This window comes from Hyla sarda, chromosome 4 (genome assembly GCF_029499605.1).
Source record: "Hyla sarda isolate aHylSar1 chromosome 4, aHylSar1.hap1, whole genome shotgun sequence".
Taxonomy (NCBI): Eukaryota; Metazoa; Chordata; class Amphibia; order Anura; family Hylidae; genus Hyla; species Hyla sarda.
In genome coordinates, this window is record NC_079192.1 from 276,639,667 (window position 1) to 276,666,207 (window position 26,541).

The window sequence follows — 26,541 nt, forward strand, 5'->3', positions numbered from 1 at the left end:
AAATTGAAAAGAAAACCGCAATTTAGCAAATTTTGGAAGGTTTTGTTTTCACGCTGTACACTTTACGGTAAAAATTATATGTTTTCTTTATTCTGTGGGTCAATACGATTAATATGATACACATGATATATGCTTTTCTATAATTGTACCACTTAAAAATAATCTAAAAAAAAAATAAAATCTAAAAAAATTAGTATGCTTGAGATTTATTACTTTCTCATTTTTCCGTATATGGGCCGGTATGAGGGCTAATTTTTTGTGCCATGATCGGTAGTTTTTATTGGTACCCCTTTTGCTTAGGTTTTACTTTTTATTAAAAAAAAATTTAATAAAATGTGACAAAAAAGCAGCAATTTTGGACTTTTCATTTTTTTACGTTTACACCATTCCCAGTACGGCATAATTAACAATATATTTTAATAGATCAGACTTTTACGCACACGGCGATACCAAATATGTGTATAAATTGTATCTTTTTTATGCTTTTTGGGGGTAAAATGGGAAAAACAGACGTTTTACCTTTTTATTGGGAGGGTATTTTTCAATTTTTTTAACTCTTTTATTTTCCTTTTTTTTTTTTTTTAACACTTTAATAGTCCACATAGGGCATAGCAGTGTTATCGGCGATCTTCTGCTCTGGTCTGCTCAATCTCAGATCAGAGCAGAAGACCCGGGAGACAGTCGGAGCCAGGTGAGGGGACCTCCGGCCGCCATGCTGGATGATCGGATCCCAGCGGCCGCGTTGTGGGCGATCCGATCATCCATTTAAAGTACCGCACTGCCGCAGATGCCGTGATCTGTATTGATCACGGCATCAGAGGGGTTAATGGTAGACATCTGCGCGATCACGGATGTCCGCCATTACTGGCTGGTCCATGGCTGCAGATAGCAGCCGGGACCTGCCGCGCATGACGTGAGCACCGGTCCGGTTCTCACGGTCATGGCAGAGCGTAAATGTACGTCATGGTGAGTTAAGTACCACGGCACCATGACGTACATTTATATCCATTGTTGTTAAGGGGTAAAGGACCAGACCAATTTTATTTTTGCATTTTCATTTTTTCCTCCTCGCCTTCTAAAAATCATAACTCTTTTGTATTTCCATCCACAGACCAATATGAAGGTTTTTTTTTTTTGCGTCACCAATTGGGATTTGGACTTACATCCCTCATTTTACCATAAAATATACGGCGCAACCAAACAAATATTATTTATGTGGGAAAACTGAAAAGAAAACCGCAATTTAGCAAATTTTGGAAGGTTTTGTTTTCATGCTGAACACTTTATGGTAAAAATTACATGTTTTCTTTATTCTGTGGGTCAATATGATTAAAATGATACAAATGTTATATACTTTTCTATAATTGTACCGCTTAAAAAAAATCTCAAGCCATTTTAACAAAATTTGTATGTTTGAAATTGCCCTATTTTGACAACCTATAACTTTCTTATTTTTCTGTATATGGGGCGGTATGAGGGCTAATTTTTTGTTTATGTGTGACATACCGTATTTATCGGGGTATACCACGCACCGGCCTATAACACGCACCCTCATTTTACCAAGGATATTTGGGTAAAAAAAGTTTTTTACCCAAATATCCATGGTAAAATGAGGGTGCGTGTGTGCGTGTATACCCCGATACACCCCCAGGAAAGGCAGGGGAGAGAGGCCGTCGCTGCCCGCCTCTCTCCCCCTGCCTTTCCTGGGGTCTAGAGCGCTGCTGCCGCTTCTCTCCCGCTGGCTATCTGCGCCGCTGCCCGTTCTCTCCCCCTGACTATCGGTGCCGGCGTCATGCGCATAACAACGACGCAGGGGAAGCACGCCGGAGGCCTGCAGCAGCGCGGACCCGACCCAGGTAATTATGCCACCGGGGATGGGGGGAGGCAACGGGGCAGCGGCGCCGGCAATGGGTGCCACTGCCCTTTCTCTCCCCCTGGCTGTCGGCGCAGCTTCTCTCCCCCTGGCTATCGGCGCCGCTTCTCTCCCCCTGGCTATCGGTGCCGGCAATGGGGCGCCGGTACAGATAGTCAGGGGGACAGAACGGGCAGCGGCGCCGATAGCCAGGGGGAGAGAAGGGCTGGCAGCAGCGCTCTAGACCCCAGGAAAGGCAGGGGGAGAGAAGCGGCCAGCGACGGCCTCTCTCCCCCTGCCTTTCCTGGGGGTGTATCGGCGTATAACACGCACATAGACTTTAGGCTAAAAATTTTAGCCTAAAAAGTGCGTGTTATATGCCGATAAATATGGTATTTATCATACTATCACAGGGGGTTGATAAATTTGGCTCACATAAGTAAAAAACAATAAATCACTTTGGAATACCATTTTTTCAGCACACATAAGCAAAAACTAATAAATGACTTCAGAACACTTTGTAACCCACCTTAAGTCACAGCTGTGAAAAAAGATGTGCGATATATATATATATATGTGTTTATTACCCGCACATCTTCCGCCCACCCGTGCTGCACCACAACTCCCAGCATGTCCTTACTGTAAGGGCATGCTGAGAGTTGCAGTCGGGCTGCGTGGGCGGGTGACGAGGAAGCCAGGGAAGTGGGCGGCATTGTGCTCCGCTCCCTGGCTTCTCAGTGGGGGAGAACTTCATATTTCCCTCTGGTAGCTGGATCAATCACAGGTCACCCCGGGAAATATGAAATTACAGTGCTGTAATTTCATATTCCTGTCAGCCGGCTCCGCTCCCTGGGTTACCTGCCTGCAAGCTGTTGGGACTACAACTCCCAGCATGTCCTCACTGTAAGGGCATGCTGGGAGTTGTAGTCCTGCAATAGCTAGCAGGTGGGTGGTAGATGCGGGCGGGTGGCCGTGGTGACTTTTTGTAAAGCTCCGCTTCCTGGCCACCCGCTTGCATCTACCACCCACCCACTAGCTACTGCAGGACTACAACTCCCATCATTCTCTTACAGTGGGGATATGCTAGGAGTTGTAGTCCAAACAGCTTGCGGGCGGGTGGTAGATGAGAGCGGGTGCCGGGGAGCTGAGCTGTGCAAAAAGTTGCACAAAAAGTTGCAAATGTGACTTTTTGTGCAACTTTTTAAAAATGTTGTCAAAAGCAAGTTTGTAAGCCAGTTCTGACCTTGCTTACACTTGCGACTTTTTGAAGAGGGTTTGCGACTTTTATTTGCTTACATGCGACTTTCGCACTTGATCAATTCCCGACCACTGCAAAGAAAGAACTGAAATTTGCTTAGGTAGGGCTGATTGGTATTTTTTGCTTACCCACAAAAGTCGCACAAAAAAATTGCTTATGAGCACGTGCATTTTTTCTGCGACTTTTGTAAGCAAAAAAAAAACAAACAAACCTCTAAATCCCTTGATAAACCTCCCCAATGGTGTGTAGCCTTTATGACATTCATATTGATATATATGTTGGCAGTTGGTTTGAAGAGTATAGAGCGGACTTAGGAGCTTCCCATACAAAGTGAGTACTGGCTGCATTTTGCAGCTAACACCCACTGCTAATGACGGACATAAATGATCATGACTTCGGTCATTTAATCCCCTACTTGCTGCGATCAATAGCGATCACAACATTCGGGAGTTGTCAGACCTTCTATCGGCACCTCCACAATGGAATCACAAGGTGTTGAGAAATGGGGGTACTGCAGGAGAGATCTCGGGAATCTCCAGCGGCAGGACCCCCGCAATCAGACATATTTTCCCCTATCCTTTGCACAGGGGATAAGATGTCTAGGGGCAGAGTACCCCTTTAAGCTCCCCCTGCACACCAAGGCTGCCGCCTAAGCAAGGAGGATAACGGGACCACGGATCGGGGATAGGTAAATATCGTTATCATCGTCACCTGCACTACACACCTGCCAACAGGATAGTGCGGGTGACACTGATGTCAGTTTTTTCTTTAACAGGGGACATACTATTCTACCTACTTTTACGGTGTAGGACACCAAGGGGGCATTATTATAGTTTGGGGGCCTATAGATGGGCACATTGTGTAGAGAATGGGAGAGGATACTGGAAAAATGCAGAGTCTAAGGCTATGTTCACACGGAAGAAAATTCAGCAGCAATTTTCCAAATTTTCACAAAATTGTCAAAATCGGGAATTTTTCAGGGACCAGTTCAGATTTGAAGTGGATTTGAGGGGCCTTCGTATTAGAAATACCCCATAAATTACCCCATTATAAAAACTGCACCCCCCAAAGTATTCAAAATGACATTCAGAAAGTGTGTTAACCCTTTAGGTGTTTCACAGGAATAGCAGCAAAATGAAGGAGGAAAAAGAAGAAAAAGACCCCCAAAATTTGTAACCCAATTTCTCTCGAGTAAGGAAATACCGTATTTTTCGCCGTATAAGACGCACTTTTTCTTCTCCAAAACTGGGGGGAAAAAGTCGGTGCGTCTTATACGGCGAATACACCCCTATCGCGGCGGTCCCTGCGGCCATCAACAGCCGGGACCCGCGGCTAATACAGGACATCACCGATCGCGGTGATGCCCTGTATTAACCCTTCAGACGCGGCGATCAAAGCTGACCACCGCGTCTGAAGGGAAAGTGAAACTAACCCGGCTGTTCAGTCGGGCTGTTCGGGACCGCCGCGGCAGTCCCGAACAGCCCGACAGAATAGCAGGGTTAGTGCTTACAGGACACCGGGGGGGGACCTTACCTGCCTCCTCGGTGTCTTCTCCGTTCAGGGATCCCCTGTATGCCGGCGCTCTCCTTCCTCGTCATCACGTCGTCGCGTACGTGCGTCGGCGTGCGTAACGCCGTGATGGCGGCGACGGAGAGCAAGGATACCCGGCCGGCAGCAGAGACGTTCCAGAGCGACGGGGACACGGCGACAACGATGGAGCGACATCCAGGGCAGCGGTGACGGGTCCGGAGCGGCGGGGACACGTGAGTATTACCTCCTCCTGCAGTGGTCTTCAATCTGCGGACCTCCAGATGTTGCAAAACTACAACTCCCAGCATGCCCAGACAGCCAACGGCTGTCCGGGCATGCTGGAAGTTGTAGTTTTGCAACATCTGGAAGTCGGCAGGTTGAAGACCACTATTGGGTTCAAAATCTTTATTTTTTTAGATTTTGCCCCTAAAAATTGGGTGCGTCTTATACGCCGGTGCGTCCTATAGGACGAAAAATACGGTACCTCATAGGTGGATGTCAAGTGCTCTGTGGGTGCACTACAAGGCTCAGAAGTGAAGGAGCGACAATGGGATTTTGGAGAGTAAGTTTTTCTGAAATGGTTTTTGGGGGGCATGTCACATCTAAGAAGCCCCTATGGTGCCAGAACAGCAAAAAAAAAAAAAAAAAAAACAACAAGGCATACTATTTTGGAAACTATACCCCTCAAGGAACGTAACAAGGGGTCCAGTGAGCCTTAACACCCCACAGGTGTTTGATGACTTTTCATTAAAGTGTAAATTCATTTTTTTTTTCACTAAAATGCTGGTTTAACATTTTTGCAAGGCGTTATAGGAGAGAATGCCACCCAAAATTTGTAACGCCATCTCTTCTGAGTATGGAAATACCCCATGTGTGGACGTCAAGTGCACTGCGGGCGCACTACAATGCTCAGAAGAGAAGAAGTCACATTTGGCTTTTGGAGAGCAAATTTTGCTGAAATGGTTTTTGGGGGGCATGTCGCATTTAGGAAGCCCCTATGGTGCCAGAACAGAAAAAAAACCACATGGCATACTATTTTGGAAACTACACCCCTCAAGGAACGTAACAAGGGGTATAATAGGCCTTAACACCCCACAGATGTTTGACAAATTTCTGCTAAAGTTGGACAGGAAAATAAAATGTTTTATTTTTTTCACTAAAATGCTGATGTTACCCCAATTTTTCATTTTCACAAGGGATAATTGGAGAAAAAGCCTCACAAAATGTGTAACCCCATTTCTTCTGAATATGGAAATACCCCATATGTGGATGTAAAGTGCTCTGCGGGCGAACTTCAATGCTCAGAAGAGAAGGAGTGACATTGAGCGTTTGGTGAGAGAATTTGGTTGGAATAGAAGTCGGGGACCATGTGCGTTTACAAAGCCCCCGTGGTGCCTGAACAGTGGACCTCCCCCATCCCACATGTGACCCCATTTTGGAAACTACACCCCTCATAGAATTTAATAAGGGGTGCAGTAAACATTTACACCCCACTGGCGTTTGACAGATCTTTGGAACAGTGGGCTGTTCAAATGAAAAATTACATTTTTCATTTTCACGGACCACTGTTCCAAAAATCTGTCAGACATCTGTGGGGTGTAAATGCTCACTGTACCCCTAATTACCGTATTTATCGGAGTATACCACGCACCGGCCTATAACACGCACCCTCATTTTACCAAGGATATTTAGGTAAAAAAAGTTTTTTACCCAAATATCCATGGTAAAATGAGGGTGCGTGTGTGCGCGTGTATACCCCGATACACCCCCAGGAAAGGCAGGGGGAGAGAGGCCGTCGCTGCCGGCTTCTCTCCCCCTGTCTTTCCTGGGGTCTAGAGCCCTGCTGCCGGCCCTTCTCTCCCCCTGACTATCTGTGCCGGCGCCGACAGCCAGGGGGAGAGAAGGGGCAGCGGCACCAATAAAATAGACAGGTGGATCGGCACTACTCAGTCTGTGATCATAGGACTCGTGGAAAAAGGGTAACTGGTTAGGCTGCTTCTGTGAAACCTTGGTGGTGCTCTGACTGAACGTGATGCAGTAGTCTTATAACAGTAGAATAAGAAAAAAGTCGGCGACTCACCGGAGCTGATTTTCAAGCAGTTTCTTCTTTATTAGTACTCACATGCATGGGGAGAGAAAAGACGTACAGGGGGTACAGCTGTCTGGCGGCGCCGACAGCCAGGGGGAGAGAAGGGGCAGCGGCACCCATTGCCGGCACCGCTGCCCTGTTGCCTCCCCCCATCCCCGGTTGCATAATTACCTGTTGCCAGGGGTCGGGTCGGCGCTGCTTCAGGCCTCCGGTGTGCGTCCCCTGCGTCGTTGCTATGCGCTGCACGGCGCGGCACATGATGTTAGTGCGCCGTGCCGTGCAGCGCATAGCAACGACGCAGGGGACCCGACCCCGGCAACAGGTAATTATGCAACCGGGGATGGGGCGCCGGCACCGATAGTCAGGGGGACAGAACGGGCAGCTGTGCCGATAGCCAGGGGGAGAGAAGGGCCGGCAGCAGGACTCTAGACCCCACGAAAGGCAGGGGGAGAGAAGCGGGCAGCGACGGCCTCTCTCCCCCTGCCTTTCCTGGGGGTGTATCGGCGTATAACACGCACATAGACTTTAGGCTAAACAATTTAGCCTAAAAAGTGCCTGTTATATGCCGATAAATACAGTACATTATGTGAGGGGTGTAGGTTACTTACAAAATGGGGTCACATGTGGGGGGGGGGGTCCACTGTTCTGGCACTATGTGGCTTTGTAAACACACATGGCCTTCAATTTCGGATACATTCTGTCTCCAAAATCCCAATGGCGCTCCTTCTGTTACATTCCGTGAGGGGTGTAGTTTCCAAAATGTGGTCACATCTGGGTATTTATTGTTTTGCGTTTGTCAGAACCGCTGTAAAATCGGCCACCCCTGTGCAAATCACCAATTTAGACCTCAACTGTACATAGTGCGCTCTCACTTCTGAGCAGTGTTGTGCGTCCGCAGAGCATTTTTTGCCCACATATGGGGTATTTCTGTATTCAGGAGAAATTGCGTTACACATTTTGGGGGTCTTTTTTTCCTTTTACCGCTTGTGAAAATTCAAAGTATGGGGCAACACCAACATTAGTGTAAAAATAAATTTTTTTACACTAACATGCTGGTGTAGACCCCAACTTTACCTTTTCATAAGGGGTAAAAGGAGAAAAAGCCCCCCAAAATTTGTAACGTAATTTCTCCCGAGTACGGAGATACCCCATAAGTGGCCCTAAACTGTTTCCTTGAAATACGATAGGGTTCCAAAGTGAGAGAGCGCCATGCACATTTGAGGCCTAAATTGGGGATTTGAATCCGGCACAAAAATACCCCACAGCGGTGTTTCCCAAACAGGGTTTCTCCAGCTGTTGCAAAACTCCCACCATGCATGGACAGTCAGTGGCTGTCCGGCAATACTGGGAGTTGTTGTTTTTCAACAGCTGGAGGCTCCGTTTTGGAAACAGTGCCATACAAGACTTTTTTTTTTTTTTTGGGTGGAGGGGGGGGGGGGTGTTTGTGTATATGTAATGTTTTACTTTTTATTTTGTGTAGTGTAGTGTAGTGTTTTTGGGGTACATTCACACGGTCGGGTTTACAGTGACTTTGAGCTGTGGCGGAAAATTTGCCGCATCTCAAACCTGCAGCAGAACTAGCTGTAAACCCGCCCGTGTGAATGTACCCTGTATATTCACATGTGGGGGGGGCCAAACCTCCAACTGTTGCAAAACTGCAACTCCCAGCATGCACTGACAGACCATACATGCTGGGAGTTGTAGTTATGCAACAGCTGGAGGCACATTGGTTGCAAAATACTGAGCATGTGCAGTCTCTCAGTGACTGCTGGGAGTTGTATTTTTGCAACACCTGGAGGCACACTGGTTGCGAAACAACTGAGTTAGGTAACAAACTCGGTTCCACAACCAATGTGTCTCCAGCTGTTGCAAAACTGCAAAAATCAGCATGCATTGACAGTCGAAGGGCATGCTGAGAGTTGTAGTTTTGCAACAGCTGGATGCACACTGCTACAACTCCCAGCATGCCCTTTGGTAGTCTGATCATGCTGGGAGTTGTAGTTATGCAACAGTGAATGCACACTTTTTCATAGAAAAAATGTGCCTCCAGCTGTTGCAAAACTACAACCCCCAGCATGCACAGACTACCAAAGGGCATGCTGGGAGTTGTAGTTGGAACTCCAGCTGTTGCAAAACTACAACTCCCAGCATGCCCTTTACATGCTGCAAGTTGTTGCTAAGCAACAGTAGGTGAACAGGCCTCACCTCCTGCTGTATTCTGCCGCCGGGACCGATCCTGCTGCTCCTGTCACCGCCACCGAACCTGAGGGGACCCCCGCCGGACCAGGGCAAGGTAGGAGACCCCTGCCGGCGCCGATCTCCGCTCCGATTGCCGTCCCGATCACCGCCCAGCAGGTCCGTGATTGGTCGGTCGTTCCGACTGATCAGTCACATGATCGTAAGGCTGCACCCGTGCCACCTCACTCCTTCTGGGTATGGGTGAATGGGGCTGTCTCGGACAGCCCCATTCACCCTTTTTTTCCAGGTCACCAGAGACCCGATTGACCCGGAATAGTGGAAAAATCGCAGGTATGAATTGACCCACGATTTGCCGCGATCGCCGACATGTGGGGTCTCAGGACCCCCCTGGGCGATATGCCGGGATGGCTGCTGATAGATATCAGCAGTCATCCTGTCCAATCACCGTGTCTGGAAACGCAGTGATTCAAGAAAGCTGTGCCGGCGCTGTGCACCAAGTACTTCTTAGCAGCGCCGTACATTTACGGCGCATGTCCTTAAAGGAGTACTCCAGTGGTGAACAACTTATCCCCTATCCTAAGGATAGGAGATAAGTTGCAGATCGTGGGTGGTCCGACCGCTGGGGCCCCCCGTCATCTCCTGTACGGGGCCCCGACAGCCCGCGGGAAGGGGGCGTGTCAGCCACCGCACGAAGCAGCGGCCGACACGCCCCCTTCGGCAATCTACGGCCCTGCCATAGAGCTGTATTGAGGGGGCGTGTCTGTCAACGCATCGTGCGGTGGTCGACACCCACTATCTGGCCGGAGAGCCTGGCCCCAGCGGTTGGACCCCCTGCGATCTCAAACTTATCCCCTATCCTTAGGATAGGGGATACGTTTTTCACCACTGGACTACCCCTTTAGGGGGTTAAAATATAATGTTAATGATCCCGTACGGTGAACAGCATGAACGTAAAAGAAAAAAAAAAAAGCCAAAATTGCTGTTTTTTTTTAAACATTTTATTAAAAAATAAATTTGATAAAAAATGTATTAAACGTTTTATATATGCAAATGTGGTATCAATAAAAAGTACAGATCACGGTGCAAAAAATGAGCCTCCATATCGCCGCTTATACGGAAAAAGTTATAGGTCAGCAAAATAGAGGGATTTTAAACGCACTAATTTGGTTAAAAAGATTGCGATTTTTTTAAAGTGGTACAATAATAAAAAAGTATGTAATCATGGGTATCATTTTAATCGTATTGACCCACACAATAAACAAAACATGTCATTTTTACCGTGAATTGTACGGCGTGAAAACGAAACCTTCCAAAATTGCGGTTTTCTTTTCAATTTCCCCACAATAGTATTTTATGGTAAAATGAGCAATACCATTACAAAGGACAACTGGTCACACAAAAAACAAGCCCTCATACTAGTCTGTGGATGAAAATATAAAAGAGTTATGATTTTTAAAAGGCGAGGAGGAAAAAACGAAAACATAAAAATAAAATTTGCTGAGTCCTTAAAGGGGTATTCCAGGCAAAACCTTTATATATCAACTGGCTCTGGAAAGTTAAACAGATTTGTAAATTACTTCTATTAAAAAATCTTAATCCTTCCAATAGTTATTAGCTTCTGAAGTTTTCTGTCTAACTGCTCAATGATGATGTCACGTCTCGGGAGCTGTGCATGATGGGAGAATATCCCCATAGGAACTGCGCAGCTCACGGGACGTGAGTCATCAGAAAGCAGTTAGGCTGGGTCCACACTACGTTTTGTCCCATACAGGAGCGCATACGGCAGGAGGGAGCTAAAACCTCGCGCTCCCGTATGTCACCGTATGCGCTCCCGTATGTCATTCATTTCAATGAGCCGACCGGAGTGAAACGTTCGGTCCGGTCGGCTCATTTTTGCGCCGTATGCGCTTTTACAACCGGACCTAAAACTGTGGTCAACCACGGTTTTAGGTCCGGTTGTAAAAGCGCATACGGCGCAAAAATGAGCCGACCGGACCGAACGTTTCACTCCGGTCGGCTCATTGAAATGAATGACATACGGGAGCGCGAGCTTTTAGCTCCCTCCTGCCGTATGACGTACAAAACGTAGTGTGGACCCAGCCTTAGACAGAAAACAACAAATCAACTTCAGAAGCTAATAACTATTGGAAGGATTAAGATTTTTTAATAGAAGTAATTTACAAATCTGTTTAACTTTCCGGAGCCAGTTGATATATAAAAAAAAGTTTTGGCCTGGAATACCCCTTTAAGGCCCAAATGGGCTGTAGTCTGCAAACTGTGGACCTCCAGCTGTTGTAAAAAGTAGAACTCCAAGCATGCCTGGACAGCGCTGGGAGTTGTAGTTTTGCAACAGCTGGAGGCCCAGATTATGATGGAGACCACATAGCGGGTAAAACATGTCATTCTCCGTTGTTCCCTACAAAACATGTCACCTTCTCCCGGTGTACACATAAGCAGCAGGTAGAGAGATCACCGGCTATAACATCACGAATCGTAACAGCTCCATTACCGGATGCGCTCACACGTCTTCCGGTTGTCCCGCCTCCTGACATCATGGCGGCCTCCATGCTGAGCCGGTGCAGGGTGGCTCTCGTTAGCTGCCGTGCTGCCCGCTGCTCGGTTCTTGGCGGGATTTCAGGCAGAAGCAGCACAGGTCACGTGGGAGGTAAGAGCTGACGGGAAGCGGCTGTGCCGGTGTGACCTTCTGTGTGACCTTAGGTCGTGTCCTGCAGCTTGCACAGGGGTCTACACATAGAACATAAAGGGGGCTCCCCTCTAGAGCAGTGTTTTCCAAACAGTGTGTCTCCAGCTGCTGCAAAACTACAACTCCCAGCATGCCCGGACAGCCAAAGGCTGTCCGGGCATGCTGGGAGTTGTAGTTTTGCAACAACATGAGACACACTGCTTAGAAAACACTCCTCCAGACCCTGAAGGGGCTGCTATGTCTACCATGCAGCTCAGTGTTTCCAAATCAGCGTGCCTCCAGCTGTTGCAAAACTGCAACTCCCACTATGCTGGGAGTTGTAGTTTTGCAACAGCTGCAGGCACGCTGGTTTGAAAACTGATATAGACTACATCTCTTTATAAAAAAAAAAGTCTGTTCTTGGTTCACACTATGATTGTGCCTGCTATGGCAGGTATAGGTCAGCACCCTATCAAAATGGGATTCTGACATATGCGCACATACAGGAACAGGCCCCAGAGACTTTACCTTCAGGTTATTTTCAGGACCTATATGTATTTAGGCAAGGAACCTAAAGCACAGCAAACCACAAGTCAGAATGTAGCCACTAGCTGACTACATTAGGGCTATATAACTCTAAGTCATGCCTGTACATATATATATATAATTTTTTTTTTTATTATCCCATTTTTTTTTTACAGGTTGCTGACCTATACCTGTACAATCATGGTGTGAACCAGGGGTCTCCAAAATGTGTCTCTCTATATATCTTGCAGAACTACAACCTCCAGCATGCCCGGACAGCTGTTGGGGGATCAGTCTAAAGCTGCATTCATATCTCATTTTTGCAATCCGGTTCCCTTGTCAGTTTATAAATTATTTTTTTTGTTAACAAAAAACCTATGTCTCAAAACCGGACCGAACCGTATATACCGCTGTACATTTTTAAACCGTATACGGTGTGAAAACAGATGTCTGGTTGCATACAATTTAATATGTTTAAAAAAAATGGATACAGTTTTATATTTGTCCTTAATTAAAGTTCTTCTTGTTCTATTTGTGGGAAGAACTATTAGAGTGTACTGCGCATGTGCAAACTGCAAAACCGTATTGTGCAAATCGGATGGAACCATACGCACATACGGTTCAGTACGTTTTTTTATAAACGCATAAGGGTTGTATCCGGTTTTTCACCCGGACATAAAAGCGTAGTAGACTACGGTTTTCTGTATGGGAAAAAACGGATGAAACCGTAAATGATGTAAAACGCACACAACCGGATGCTACAATTGGCATACGGTTTTCTATGAAATGTCTATATATACGGTTTGCAATACGGTTCCATACTTTTTTTTTTTTTTCACTGAATCCGGATGCGGGAACCGTATTGCAAAAACGAGATGTGAATGCAGCCTTATGGTTATTTTTAAACTCGGGGCTTGACACACTTGTTATAAATCTAAGGGCCAGCAAAAATAAGTTAAGAGGCAGGATGCCACACATATCGGGATGTCACGCAACGCAAAGAGATGTTGTTTGATGTCATATGATCGGTCATTACTGTCCCCTAATCTCTGTGTGTCAGTCATTACTCTTCTCTCATCACTGTGTCACATTCATTACTCTCCTCATCTCTACCTGTGTCAGTCATTACTGTCCCCTCATCTTCTTATCCCTGTGTGTCAGTCATTACTGTCCCCTCATCTTCTTATCCCTGTGTGTCAGTCATTACTGTCCCCTCATCTTCCTATCCCCGTGTGTCAGTCATTAGTCTCCCCTCATCTTCTTATCCCCGTGTGTCAGTCATTAGTGTCCCCTCATCTTCTTATCCCTGTGTGTCAGTCATTACTGTCCCCTCATCATCTTCTTATCCCTGTGTGTCAGTCATTACTGTCCCCTCATCATCTTCTTATCCCCGTGTGTCAGTCATTACTGTCCCCCCATCATCTTCTTATCCCCATGTGTCAGTCATTACTGTCCCCTCATCTTCCTATCCCCGTGTGTCAGTCATTACTGTCCCCTCATCTTCCTATCCCCGTGTGTCAGTCATTACTGTCCCCTCATCTTCTTATCCCTGTGTGTCAGTCATTACTGTCCCCTCATCATCTTTTTATCCCTGTGTGTCAGTCATTACTGTCCCCTCATCATCTTCTTATCCCTGTGTGTCAGTCATTACTGTCCCATCATCATCTTCTTATCCCTGTGTGTCAGTCATTACTGTCCCCTCATTATCTCCTTATCCCTGTGTGTCAGTCATTACTGTCCCCTCATCTTCTTATCCCCGTGTGTCAGTCATTACTGTCCCCTCATCTTCTTATCCCCGTGTGTCAGTCATTACTGTCCCATCATCTTCTTATCCCTGTGTGTCAGTCATTACTGTCCCATCATCATCTTCTTATCCCCTTGTGTCAGTCATTACTGTCCCCCCATCATCTTCTTATCCCTGTGTGTCAGTCATTACTGTCCCCCCATCATCTTCTTATCCCCGTGTCAGTCATTACTGTCCCCTCATCATCTTCTTTTCCCTGTGTCAGTCATTACTGTCCCATCATCTTCTTATCCCCGTGTGTCAGTCATTACTGTCCCCTCATCTTCTTATCCCCGTGTGTCAGTCATTACTGTCCCCTCATCGTCTTATCCCTGTGTGTCAGTCATTAATGTCCTCCCCTGTTATACCTCTAGCAGTTGAAGTCCCCCCCAAAAAAAATGGTCAATCCTTATTGGATTATTGGATTTGTCAAGCAATGATTTAAATGAGTAATCACCATCAGAAAAAAACAACTACTACAGTATTTACTCAAAATAGATAATATCTTATTGAACATAAATGCAACACACACATTTAAAAGCAAGAAGATGAAAAGTTTTTAAAATAAAGGCACTGAGATAACCACTACAGAAGAGATGTAGTGAGACTGCAGAATTACATGGAATACAGGGTAATACACATCCACGGCATGAAAGAAGTATGTTCATAGAGTAAAAGTACATCCAGAGATACAATAAATACATCAGGAGTAGACTGCATAGGGTACTAACTCAGGTTAGTGGAAACACGAAAAGCTAGCATAAACAGAAAATACAATACATCCTGCCATGTATACTGCCAGAAACCTCACCACTTCTTACCCCAACGTTCGTTTCGCCTGTGCTTCGTCAGGGGGTGTGTATGCTGTTAAAAATGAACATGCAGAGCAAAGATCAGAAAAGAATGCGAGACCAGCCATCAGAGACAGGTACAGACACTATATTATGAACTACACTAACTTTACAGCCCCTGTAGCATAGTCAAATAAAAAAAAAAAAAAAAAAACTGTACTCCCCCCTTTAACAAATGTGGAATTGTGTGAGCTATTAAAATCTAATTTTATTGGTCCACATGGTAAATTCTATAAACTAGAAAGAAAAAAAAATGGCAAACTTGCAGATTTTTGGTCACATCACACACCAGAGAAGGTGGAATAAAAAGCCATAAACAGTCCCATCTACCCCAAAAGGGTACTGATAAAAACTGCAGATCACGGTGCAAGAAATGAGCAAGGACACAGGTCTATAAGCAAAAAAAGTAACATGGGTCAAAACATGGCAATGCAAAATAAGTAGTATATAAGTAGCCTGTATAAGGCCCTCACACAATTCTGTTGGTGGAAAAATAAAAACATTGGGGATTCTAGTAGGCAAAAAGTAAAAAAAAATGAATTTTTTTTTATTTTTTATGTGGTGTAGATATTTTCTTAAGTCAGTGGGAGATGGATTTTCATTGAATTACTCTGACCTGCATTTGTAAGTGGGTGCAGATTTCGTGTCCATGTTCACATGATCTTACACCATATTTTATTCCTTCTAGAACGACTGTGTTGAAAACCCGCAGTTAAAGGGGTACTACCGTACTAACAACTTATCCCCTATCTAAAGGATAGGGGATAAGTTGCCTGATCACGCGGGGTCCCGCTGCTGGGAACCTCATCTAACATCCGCTACGGGTCTGATGACGGGGCCGGTGATTGTGATGTCACAGCTCCGCCCCCCGTGTGACGTCACGCTCCGCCCCTCAATGCAAGTCTGACAGCTGTCTTGCCCCCTGCCATAGACTTACATTGAGGGGCAGAGTGTGACGTCACATGGGGGCGGAGCCGTGATGTCACGATACTCCTGCCCCGTGATCGGCAGTCATCAGACCCGGAGCGACCATTGCTCCAGGGCCTGATGCAAGCGAGGTGCAGCGTGTGAGATCCTTTAGATAGGGGATAAGTTGTCAGCACGGTAGTACCCCTTTAAAGGGGTACTTCTCTGCCCCAACGTTCAGAACATTTAGTCCCGAACGCTTGGAGCAGGCGGCGGGGGTTGGGACGTCACTGCCACGTCCCTTGTGACATCACATCACTCCCCCTCGATGCAAGTCTATGTAAGACTTGCATTGAGGGGGCGTGGTGTCACGTCACGAGGAGCGTGGCAGTGACTTCAAGACAAGCGTTCTAAACGAATGTCGGGTAATGCAGAGATCACGGGGGACCCAGAGGTGGGACCCCCACGATCAGACATCTTATCCCCTATCCTTTGGACATTCCTTACATTTGAGTGATCTGACGCCGCTCGGACCAATTGAAAATGCTCTGTCCTATAGATGGAGTGCATTTTCGGGTGGAAAACAAGTCTATTGTTTCTGCAAAAGCCGGGATCTGGATTTCAGTGTCGGAAACATCTCCCGCAGCAGTTCTGCTGTGTGCACAGTGCAGGAGGGTCTTATTGAAATCAATGGGCCTCTGCTGCAGCAAAATGTCCGTGTGGACATTCCACTATGTGAACCTAGCCTTAGGTTTTAGATCCCGACTGACAACGAACGGGGAGAAAAGCGTCAGTGTCTGGACAGCAGCCAGTCAATTCAAGCAAATATGGAAGGGACTGATATAACCCCTGGGTGATTTAGTGTGATGTCTGGGTGCTCTAATCCCAGTAGTAACACAATGAAAAAAGGGAGCTCACACACTATAATACTGCATCAATTCTTCTTCTTTATAAATATTCTTCAGAAATACAAAAATACAGCAGAACAATATAATCACCCAGTGTGTAACAGAAAAGAAACATCTGCAGGTAGTTACTAGGAGAGTTCGTCGGCTTTCGAAAATTCCATTTGGAGCTCCACTGCTTGCTTCTTTCGCCGTCTCCATTCACCAGAAGGACAGGTAAGAACGTGTGCTACGTTTCAGAGGCTGTCACGCCCCCTCCCATAGGCTTGCATTGAGGGGGCGGAGCGTGACATCACACAGGGGCGGGGATGTAACGTCACAATACTCTGGCCCCATGATCAGCAGTCAACAGACCTGAAGTGAACATGCTCCGGGGGCTGATGGTAACGGGGTGCTGTGTGAAAGATCACAGGGGTCCCCAGCGGCGGGACCCCCACGATCAGGCATCTTATCCCCTATCATTAGGATAGGGGATAAGATGTCTTAGGGCTGGAGTACCCTTTTTAGTACAAACTTCAGTGGTCCCTTAACATACGATGGTAATCCGTTCCAAATGAACCATTGTTTGTTGAAACCATCGTATTTTGAGGGATCCGTGCAATGTAAAGCATAGGAAGTTATACTCACCTGTCCCCGCCACTCCGTACCGTCACCGCTGCCCCGGATGTTGCTCTCCATCGCTGTCTCTGCGTCCCCAGACGCTCCGGACGTCTCTGCTTCCCCGGATCCTCGCTCTCCGTTGCGGCCATCACGTCCCTACGCACGCTGCTCCTATTGGATGGCGGGATGGCGTGCGCGGCGACGTGATGACGACAATGGAGAGAGCTGAAGATGAAGCTCCGGAGACCCGAGGACAGGTAGGAGACCATCACCGGACCACACGGGGCACCGTAAATGGCTATCCGGTGGCAGCTGAAGCGGTCTGCGCTGCTGGATAGCCGTTTATGCGATGGTCCCGACATATAAAAGCATCTTATGTTGGTGCTGCCATCGCATGTTGAAATTATCGTAGGTCGGGGGGGGTCACTGTATTTTATACATATATTTAATCTGATTTGTCTTCTGCTATGACCACAGTCAAGTCTGTATATGGTGATCATAGTGAAACAGCTTTTATTTTGTTATAATTTTTTTCCTCTTACCAATTATTAGCACTACACTGGCATTCATATGATTGGGGTAGGGAAATAAACTCCTAACACAGCAGTAGAAATATTCTATATTTTACATGACCTTGTAGTCTTAGGTTTGCCCTAATGAATTTGTCTTTCACAGACCATCACATACTTCGTGGAGGATCTTCCTATTCTGCACTACCTGAGGATTACAATTGGTATGTATTCTGAGTAAATTTACAAATTGCTGTGTATTACATTGTGACTACAACTGTTTTTTTTTGTATATATACACCACATAAGGCCGGTTTCACAAAAGCATATTATGGTAGCATTTCTGCGTTTGTACGACTGACACAAGTGCTAGTCTGATCAGGAGTCTGCTCATTATAACACATGCAGTCAGGACAGGATTTGCAACCACAATCGCTGCATCCTTATTAGAACAAAAGCTGTGGAAAAAAACTAAAAACTCAGCTTCTGCCTAGAATGTCTTGTAATATGAGGCACAGTTTAACAGGGACATATGCATTATGACCTTGGACTGAGGATATACGGAATCTCAGTAAGTACACCTCTCACACTTTTTATTATATGCTTTCATGTGACAACACTAAAGAAATGCTACAATGTAAAGTAGTGAGTGCACAACCTGTAAAAGTGTTAAATGTTGTGTTCCATCAAAATAACTCAAACCTTGGTAACCTTTAGCAAGGCAGTGGTTGTATTGTAGGTGTGTTCAGAGTCATTGTCTTGTCAGAGTACTGACCTGTGGCCCAGTCTCCCTAGGGACAGGATCATGCTCTTCCTCAGTATGTCACAGTACACGTTGTTATTCATGGTTCCCTCAATGACCTGTAGCTCCCTGGTGCCAGCAGCATTCGCGCTGCCCCAGACCATGACACTCCCACCACCATGCTTGACTGTAGGCAAGACACATTAGTCTTTGTACTCCTCACCTGGTTGCTGCCACATATGCTTGACACCATCTGAACCAAATACGTGTTTCTGGCAACACTCATGTCTGTTTCTCAAAGACAACCTCTGGATATGAGGCTAAGTATGTGCACTCAACTTCTACAGTGGACCATGGCTAGGCCTGTTCTGAGGGGAACTTGTCCTGTGTACCCACAGTTTCAGGGTCTTGGCAATCTTGTAACCTAAACTATCTTTTAGGTAGAGCAAATATATATATTTATTTATTTGTTAATTTTTTTTAGATCCTCATAGAGTTCTTTGCCATGGGGTGCTATGTTGAACTTCCAGGGACCAGTATTAGTGTGTGAGGGATAACACAAGATTTAAAGGAAATCTTTCATCAGTGTCACCTACACTAACCTGCCGTTCTGTGCTGTGGTTCTCTCACAATCTTCCTCTGTATTTTCCATTCTGGGACAGACTTGGAGCATGGGCGGAGCTTAGTGACGTCACCGCTGTTGTTTGCTAACTGAGGTGTACTCACTTTTGGGAGATATTGTACAGTGGGGATCAAATGTTTGGACACCCCAGGTAAAAAAATTTATTAATGTGCATAAAAAAAGTGAAGGAAAGATGGAAAAATGTCCAAAAGGCATCAAATTACATATAAGACATTCTTATAATATGTCAACAAAAGTTAGATTTTATTTCCATCATTTACACTTTCAAAATAACAAAAAAAATGGTGTCTGCAAAAGTTTGGGCACCCTGCAGAATTTATAGCATGCACTGCCCCCTTTGCAAAGCTGAGACCTGCCAGTGTCATGGATTGTTCTCAATCATCATCTGTGAAGACCAGGTGATGTCAATCTCAAAAGTTTTAAAGGCCCAGACTCATCTGACCTTGCCCCAACAATCAGCACCATGGGGTCTTTTAAGCAGTTGTCTAGAAATCTGAAACTGAAAATAGTTGACACTCACAAAGCTGGAGAAGGCTATAAGAAGATAGCAAAATGTTTTCAGACGTCAATATCCTCTGTTCGGAATGTAATTAAGCAATGGCAGTCATCAGGAACAGTGGAAGTTAAAGCAAGATCTGGAAGGCCAAGAAAAATATCAGACAGAACAGCTCGCAGGATTGTGAGAAAAACAATTCAAAACCCACGTTTGACTGCACAATCCGTCCAGAAAGATCTGGCAGACACTGGAGTTGTGGTACACTATTCCACTATAAAGAGATACTTGTACAAATTTGGTCTTCATGGAAGAGTCATCAGAAGAAAACCTCTTCTATGTCCTCACCACAAAAATCAGCATTTGAACTTTGCAAATGAACATATAAACAAGCCTGATGCATTTTGGAAACAAGTTCTGTGGACTGATTAAGTTAAAATTGAACTTTTTGGCCAGAATGAGTAAAGGTACGTTTTGAAGAACAAGGGGAACAGAATTTAATGAAAAGAACCTCTGTCCAACTGTTAAGCATGGGGGTGGATCAATCATGCTCAGGGAACATCTCATGAGAAGAAGGAAAAATGTATTCAATAAAATTTCAGCAAATTTTGGATACTAACTTGATGCCATCTGTGAAAAAGCTGAAGTTAAAGAGAGGATGGCTTCTACAAATGGATAATGATCCTAAACAAACCTTGAAATCCACGGGGGATTACATCAAGAGGCATAAACTGAAGATTTTGCCATGGCCTTCACTATCTCCTGACCTCAACATAATTGAAAATCTATGGATAGACCTTAAAAGAGCAGTTCGTGACAGACAGCCCAGAAATCTCAAAGAACTGGAAGACTTTTGTAAGGAAGAATGGGCAAAGATACCTCAAACAAGAATTGAAAGACTCTTGGCTGGCTACAAAAAGCGTTTACAAGCTGTGATACTTGCCAAAGGGGGGCGTACAAGATATTAACTCTGCAGGGTGCCCAAACTTTTGCAGATGCCATTTTTTTTTTATTTCTGTTATTTTGAAAGTGTAAAAGATGGAAATAAAATCTAACTTTTGTTGACATGTTATAAGAATGTCTAATCTGTAATTTGATGCCTTTTTGGAGATTTTTCCATCTTTCCTTGGCTTCTTTATGCACATTAATAAAAAAATTTTCCTGGGGTGCCCAAACTTTTGATCCCCACTGTATATAATAACCTACTACCGAAGTTGCAGCTGCACACAACCCTCAGTCCAAGGGCATTTCTATTAAACACTTCTGTTGCATTCTGTGCTGCCTAATGCCCTAAGTGATCAGTGCCAGGCTTCCAGGTGACTACAGCATACCTCAGAAGTCATTAGGGGCCACCACTCGGTAGTCCGGTGCTGTCTGTTCAAGACAAGTATTGTGTGTGTGTGTGTGTGTGTGTGTGTGTGTATATAGTAAGCATTTGCTGTTATATACATTACTTTGTGCCCTATACAGTATTGCCAATAGCCATGCATTTACATTGTATGCAATGTGTAGAGGTACCAAACTTTTAAATGCTTGTGTATTGCATTACAAATATCCTGAGCAGTTATCTATCCTTGTGACATTGTCTTTTATAGCTTTCAAATTGGTCCTGAACCCTGTTTCCTAATGATTCGATTTTTTTTTCGTCTTTTCTTTCTTCCTTCACCTCCTGCCTCTGCCACCCATGTTTAGTGAAGTAAAGCTTGCCCAGACATCAGATGGGAAAACCATTGTCTGCTACCATCCGACAGTAGATATTCCATATGAGCACACCAAGGTAACTGTTGTCTATTAGCCCATCAATAAAGCTAATGCAAAATTTTCACCACCTGCATGCAGCATATTAAGTTCATACACCCAGAAAATTTTCCAATGTATTTGGCATACAATCATGTGATATGATGGTTGCATCCTGCAGTCTTAGCTGCATTGAAAAGCATCATCTACATGTGTATACAAAATAAAAATAATGGATTGTCTGGGGACCTTTACATTTTATGTGTGTGTATGTATATAATTCATAGCGAGGTGATAAAAAATAAATAACATACTCTCCTACAAAGTCTACACCCCCCGACCCAATCCCTGCCCATCACTGCTGTTCCCAGCTGAGCAGACACTGCGATGTGTGAGTCGCCACGCACATGAGCAGTATACTCGCACATCGCGGCAGCTCTTGGCCTAGCTCATAGAGCACATCGCTTCAATGTGTCTGCTTGGCGTATTGCCACTCCGAGCAGGCACATGTAAAGGCCGCATACAGAGGTCCTTCAGCGGCAGATCGTCAGCGTAAAATACACTGTAAATCCGCTTGTCTGAATGTACACTTAAGGCCCCTTTCACACTGCAGTTGCTCCCTGTCGAAAACTGCCATTGAAGTCTCATTTTGTTTTTTTATTTTGCGCCTTTAACAGCCGTTCTCATGACTGGCAACAATGGGTCCCAGCAGCTCCCATTTACTATTATGGGGGTCGACGGAAATAGCGGGAGAAAAAGATAGCACAAGCAGTAATTTTTCTCCCACTATTTCCCCGGGCTCCCCCAACGGCCGTCACACTGCCGTGTGCTGACGGCAGTGTGAAAGAAGCCTGAGGCTGATGTTTTGTTTTGCATTGCTCGCTTTGGCATTTTTCCCAAGTGCAGCATGACCTAGACATGGCTTTTTTTTTCTTCAGGCATTTCTCCGTTGGTTCCAATGCTTGAAAAAAACAGGTCTAAAATGTTTAGAAAATAAAATAGCCCAACTAAATAAAAATGCCCAAAACAGTCCTGCTGAGCATGTTGTATGGCAGGCATTATCTGTCAAGAAGACAAAATGAAATCCAGGGAACTTTGATCATACCAATATTAGTGAATATTTGAACACTAAACATTATGACCTACATGGGAACAAAGAAATCTTTGTATTTTTTATTTAATTTAAAAACCTGTGACACAAGTCTCATTGGGGTCAGGAGCAGGGAGTGGGCCTGCTGCAGCTGTCTGATCGGTGCCTTTAACATTTGAGGGAAGTGTTGGTATTCAGAATGTACTGCCCAAGAATAATTCAGAGCCTCAGAGTCTTAAAGGGGTTGTCCAGGAATAGAAAATTGGAGCTAATTTCTTTCCATAACAGTGCCACCTCTATCACCTGGTTGTGTGTGGTATTACAACTTGGCTCCTGTAACTTCAATAAAACGGAGCTGTAATACTACACACAACCTGAGGAGGAAATCAGCTCTGTTTTTCTATTCCTGGATAACCCCTTTAATTTCCTGCTACAAGGCCTTACAATCTAGTTGGTTGTGATAAATTCAGATCTGAAAGTCATATCTGGGAGTGCAGAAACAGCATTCTTGAAAAAACTAGAATCTCATCAGCTATGTGATAACTTTCCAGCCTATCCCTCGGGTAGATCCATTACATAACCAGGAGGAATCGCATGAGCAAGTTCTAAAAGGCAGACTGTACGAAACAGAAGGTAAACGAGCACCAACCATGGAAGAGCTGAGCAAATTGTTCTACACCACGAAGCACCGATGGTATCCAGTTGGACAGTAAGTGAAAAATATGCCTATTACCTATGACTGTATACAACGTACAAAATACACGAGTAAACAATGTATACTTGTTCCATTCGTGGTGGGGTATTGTTGATTTTTATAAAGGTATTACCTTGTAGAATTTATAGATCAGGTTTACCATTGAAAACAGATATCCATCAAATATCTTTTAGAAATCTGTTCTTATAATATTTATAGGAGGGTGGACCTTGTGTAAGTAGATATGGTAAAACTGGCAGACCCCCATCAAAGCAGTGTGGTTTATCAGTGCCCATCACAAAGGGTATAGCTCTGTTATAAATAGAAGGCATGACTCTTGTTTGAATAAAGCAGCAAGCATTCTCTTGTGTCACTTTACTCATACATCAATATTGTACTCATTTCCCATGCATATAGTGGCCCTGATTTACTAAGAGTGGAGTGGAGTTTTCTTTGTGGGTTTTATTTCCCTACACTTTGCTTTTTTTCCACATGCTCTAATCTGTCGAGTTTTCCTCAGCTGTAATCCACCACACTTTCTGCGGAAAACTTAGTAAATATGTTAGGTTTTTGTGAAAAGTCAAGGAAACGCCCACTTTTCCAGGTGGCCACGCACCTTTTTTGGGTTTTCTAAGTAAAATGGAGAGCTAGTCGGGTTTTTATCAATTCTGGCGCAATGCAAAACGTGTCTGGTTTACAATAGTAAATCATGGCCAGTGTGTTTTCAAAGCTTGCTGAACGGAATTGAACGAAATTTTAAAACAGACATTCTTAAAACACAGAATTCTGCTGAAATTCAAGCCCCACTGATTTCAATGGACTTGTGCGGCGGAGTTCTGCAAAATAAAAGACGGGGACTTTGGAATGGGACTTCGGAATCCCATTCAAATCAGCAGGCATCAAATTCCTGGCTGAATTTTTCTGTGGAATTTTGCACAGAAATTCTACTGTCAGAACATACCCTAATAGGGTGTAGCACTTGTGACTTGATATTGAGTAGTCTGCTGAATATTTTAATTAGAGATGAGCGAACTTACAGTAAATTCGATTAGTCACGAACTTCTCGGCTCGGCAGTTAATGACTTTTCCTGCGTAAATTAGTTCAGCTTTCAGATGCTCCGGTGGGCTGGAAAAGGTGGATACATTCCTAGGAAAGAGTCTCCTAGGACTGTAGCCACCTTTTCCAGCCCACCGGAGCACCGGAAAGCTGAACTAATTTATGCAGGAAAAGTCATCAACTGCCGAGTCGAGAAGTTCGTGACGAATCGAATTTACTGTAAGTTCGCTCATCTCTAATTTTAATCTACAGAACAGGAAGTGTAAGCCTTTAAAGAGAATCTGACACCACCCTGTTCACCCACACTAAACCCAATATACTGGGTTATAGTATGGGTGAACAGCGTTACAAGTAGGGGTCACTTACTTAAATCTGATCAGTATATGCAGAGTTCTGGCACTGTCCTATTTAGCTGCATGGCGCTCCAGCACACAATGGAGGCAGGAGCCGGATCACCGAGCTCTCCTACCTCCATTTTCTCTGTCCACCCTGCCTCCAAGATCAATATGATTAGCCTTTAAGTAAAAATAAAAAAAAGATATCTATCACCATCAAAAGTCTGTTTAATTTACACTTAAAGGGTAGCTCCCACCATCCTATTTATTTTTTTTTGCTAGCCCGTCTGTCTGATTGACAGGCAGGGAGCGAGTGCAGCCTAACTGAAAAAGGACTGATTGCCAATCCAAAATCAGTATTTTTTCAGTGGCCGGTTTTTAAATGTAAATTAAACCTTTTTAATGAAAAAAAAATAATAAAAGTATATTAGAGATATGTTGTAGTACATAAGTACTACAACATATCAAAAAATAAAGTTGGTGACAGTGCCCATTTAAATTTACATTTACAATCCACAGGACAGGCATAATACATTTCATCTACCCCACTGTACACAAATCACTGTGTCTCGAACATTCTTCACCACGGATACAGTCAGTAGTTAACAAACAACAGATTTAAGAGCCTCATGTGACCCAATATCAATACTTTAGAGGAATCAGTGGTTTTCTGGGTGTCATAGGCAAACTCCAATATATCAAATGCCTTGTCCAGTTAACCCTTGTCATACTGTATGAAAAATTAAAATAAAACCAAAAAAAATACTTAAGCTACAACAAAAGCAGTAAATTGCATTAACAATGATACATAAACAATAAAGCTACAACAAAAGTAATGGTACCTAAATTCATACCTATAATTAAGAACTTTGGGGAGCCTAGTATTTAATTTCATTATCCAATAAGCTTCCGTCGTCCAGAGTTGTACGTATCCTAAGGGTGCGTTCCCACACGGCGTATACGCAGCGTATTTCACGCTGCGCAAAACTTACGGCAGCAGTGGGAAATACGCTGCGTATTCCTTGCTCACTATACACACAGGGCTTTCCGGTGGCAGCCCTATGTGTGTAGTGAGTTTTGGAGACGGAGCCGCTCATCAGTCACGCCAGCACACAGCCCCGCCTCCAAAACTCACTTGGAAGAAAATCCATGATGAAGAGAGCCTGAGAGGCTGGAAACACGTTGATCTGTGCACACTTTATTATGCCTGTCTGTGGATCTTAAATAAAAGTGGAGGACTGAACAGACTTCTGCTGGTGCTGTACATCTTATCCATTCAATATACCCCTTCCGCCCTAATATATTTTACATCTGTACATACAGATGCTGGCTAAAGCAGCTTTGTGCCCTGTTTCCTCATAGCAGGGTGCTCACTCCTATTTTACATTTATAATTACTTTGTTACTATGTAATGTTAAAGTACTGCAGAATATTTTGGTGTTGCATAAAAATTATTAAAGATATTTTAATATCTGAATTTCAGATATCATAGAAGACGAATGAAGAAAGACCATCCTAAGGATCGCTAAGTTTGTGATTCTTCCTGTATGACCTCATTCCACACAATATTGTCTCTATTTAGCTGAACAAATATAAGCAACAATAAATATTAAATTTTTCTTAACCTTCTCATACAGTGTACTTGATAAGCTATATTTTGTATTGATACTTGCTCATCTCATTACTATTGGGACATAATTGTTAAATGTCAAATTTAGTCTGAACAGAATGTTTTTGCTCAGTATATGCAACTTGGAAGTTGCGTTGCATATCTTTGCAACCTACATGCTTTCCATAACTCCTATTAATATCAACAGAAGTTAACCCCTTAAGGACCAGGCCATTTTACACCTTAGGACCAGAGCGTTTTTTGCACATCTGACCACTGTCACTTTAAACATTAATAACTCTGGAATGCTTTTACTTATCATTCTGATTCCGAGATTGTTTTTTCCTGACACATTCTACTTTATTTTGGTGGTAAATTTTCGGCGTTACTTGCATCCTTTTTTGGTGAAAAAATCCCCAAATTTCATGAAAATTTTGCATTTTTCTAACTT

General features: G+C 44.3%; 1 protein-coding gene across 2 annotated transcripts; it reads left to right on the forward strand.

Moving 5' to 3' along the window:
• Positions 1-11,296: 11,296 nt before the first annotated feature.
• MRPL42 (mitochondrial ribosomal protein L42) lies at positions 11,297-26,113 on the forward strand. 2 transcript variants are annotated; one of them, XM_056574343.1, is made up of 6 exons: positions 11,297-11,317; positions 14,772-14,847; positions 17,857-17,914; positions 21,261-21,345; positions 22,947-23,104; positions 25,965-26,113. In XM_056574343.1, exons 2-6 carry the CDS (start codon positions 14,781-14,783, stop codon positions 26,008-26,010), a joined length of 414 nt encoding a protein of 137 aa, XP_056430318.1. In that variant the 5' UTR covers positions 11,297-11,317; positions 14,772-14,780; the 3' UTR covers positions 26,011-26,113. The 2 variants fall into 2 exon arrangements, with proteins under 2 accessions (XP_056430318.1, XP_056430317.1); XM_056574342.1 differs by lacking the exons at positions 11,297-11,317; positions 14,772-14,847 and adding an exon at positions 11,441-11,593.
• The last annotated feature ends 428 nt before the right edge of the window (positions 26,114-26,541 follow it).

What these genes read in the sequence shown, in the direction of transcription:
- MRPL42 (XM_056574342.1), top strand. Translation starts at nt 11,482, where the DNA reads ATGGCGGCCTCCATGCTGAGCCGGTGCAGGGTGGCTCTCGTTAGCTGC. An exon ending in CAGCACAGGTCACGTGGGAG is followed by an intron (nt 11,594 to 17,856) that starts GTAAGAGCTGAC and finishes TGTCTTTCACAG; the next exon opens with ACCATCACATACTTCGTGGA. An exon ending in CTACCTGAGGATTACAATTG is followed by an intron (nt 17,915 to 21,260) that starts GTATGTATTCTG and finishes ACCCATGTTTAG; the next exon opens with TGAAGTAAAGCTTGCCCAGA.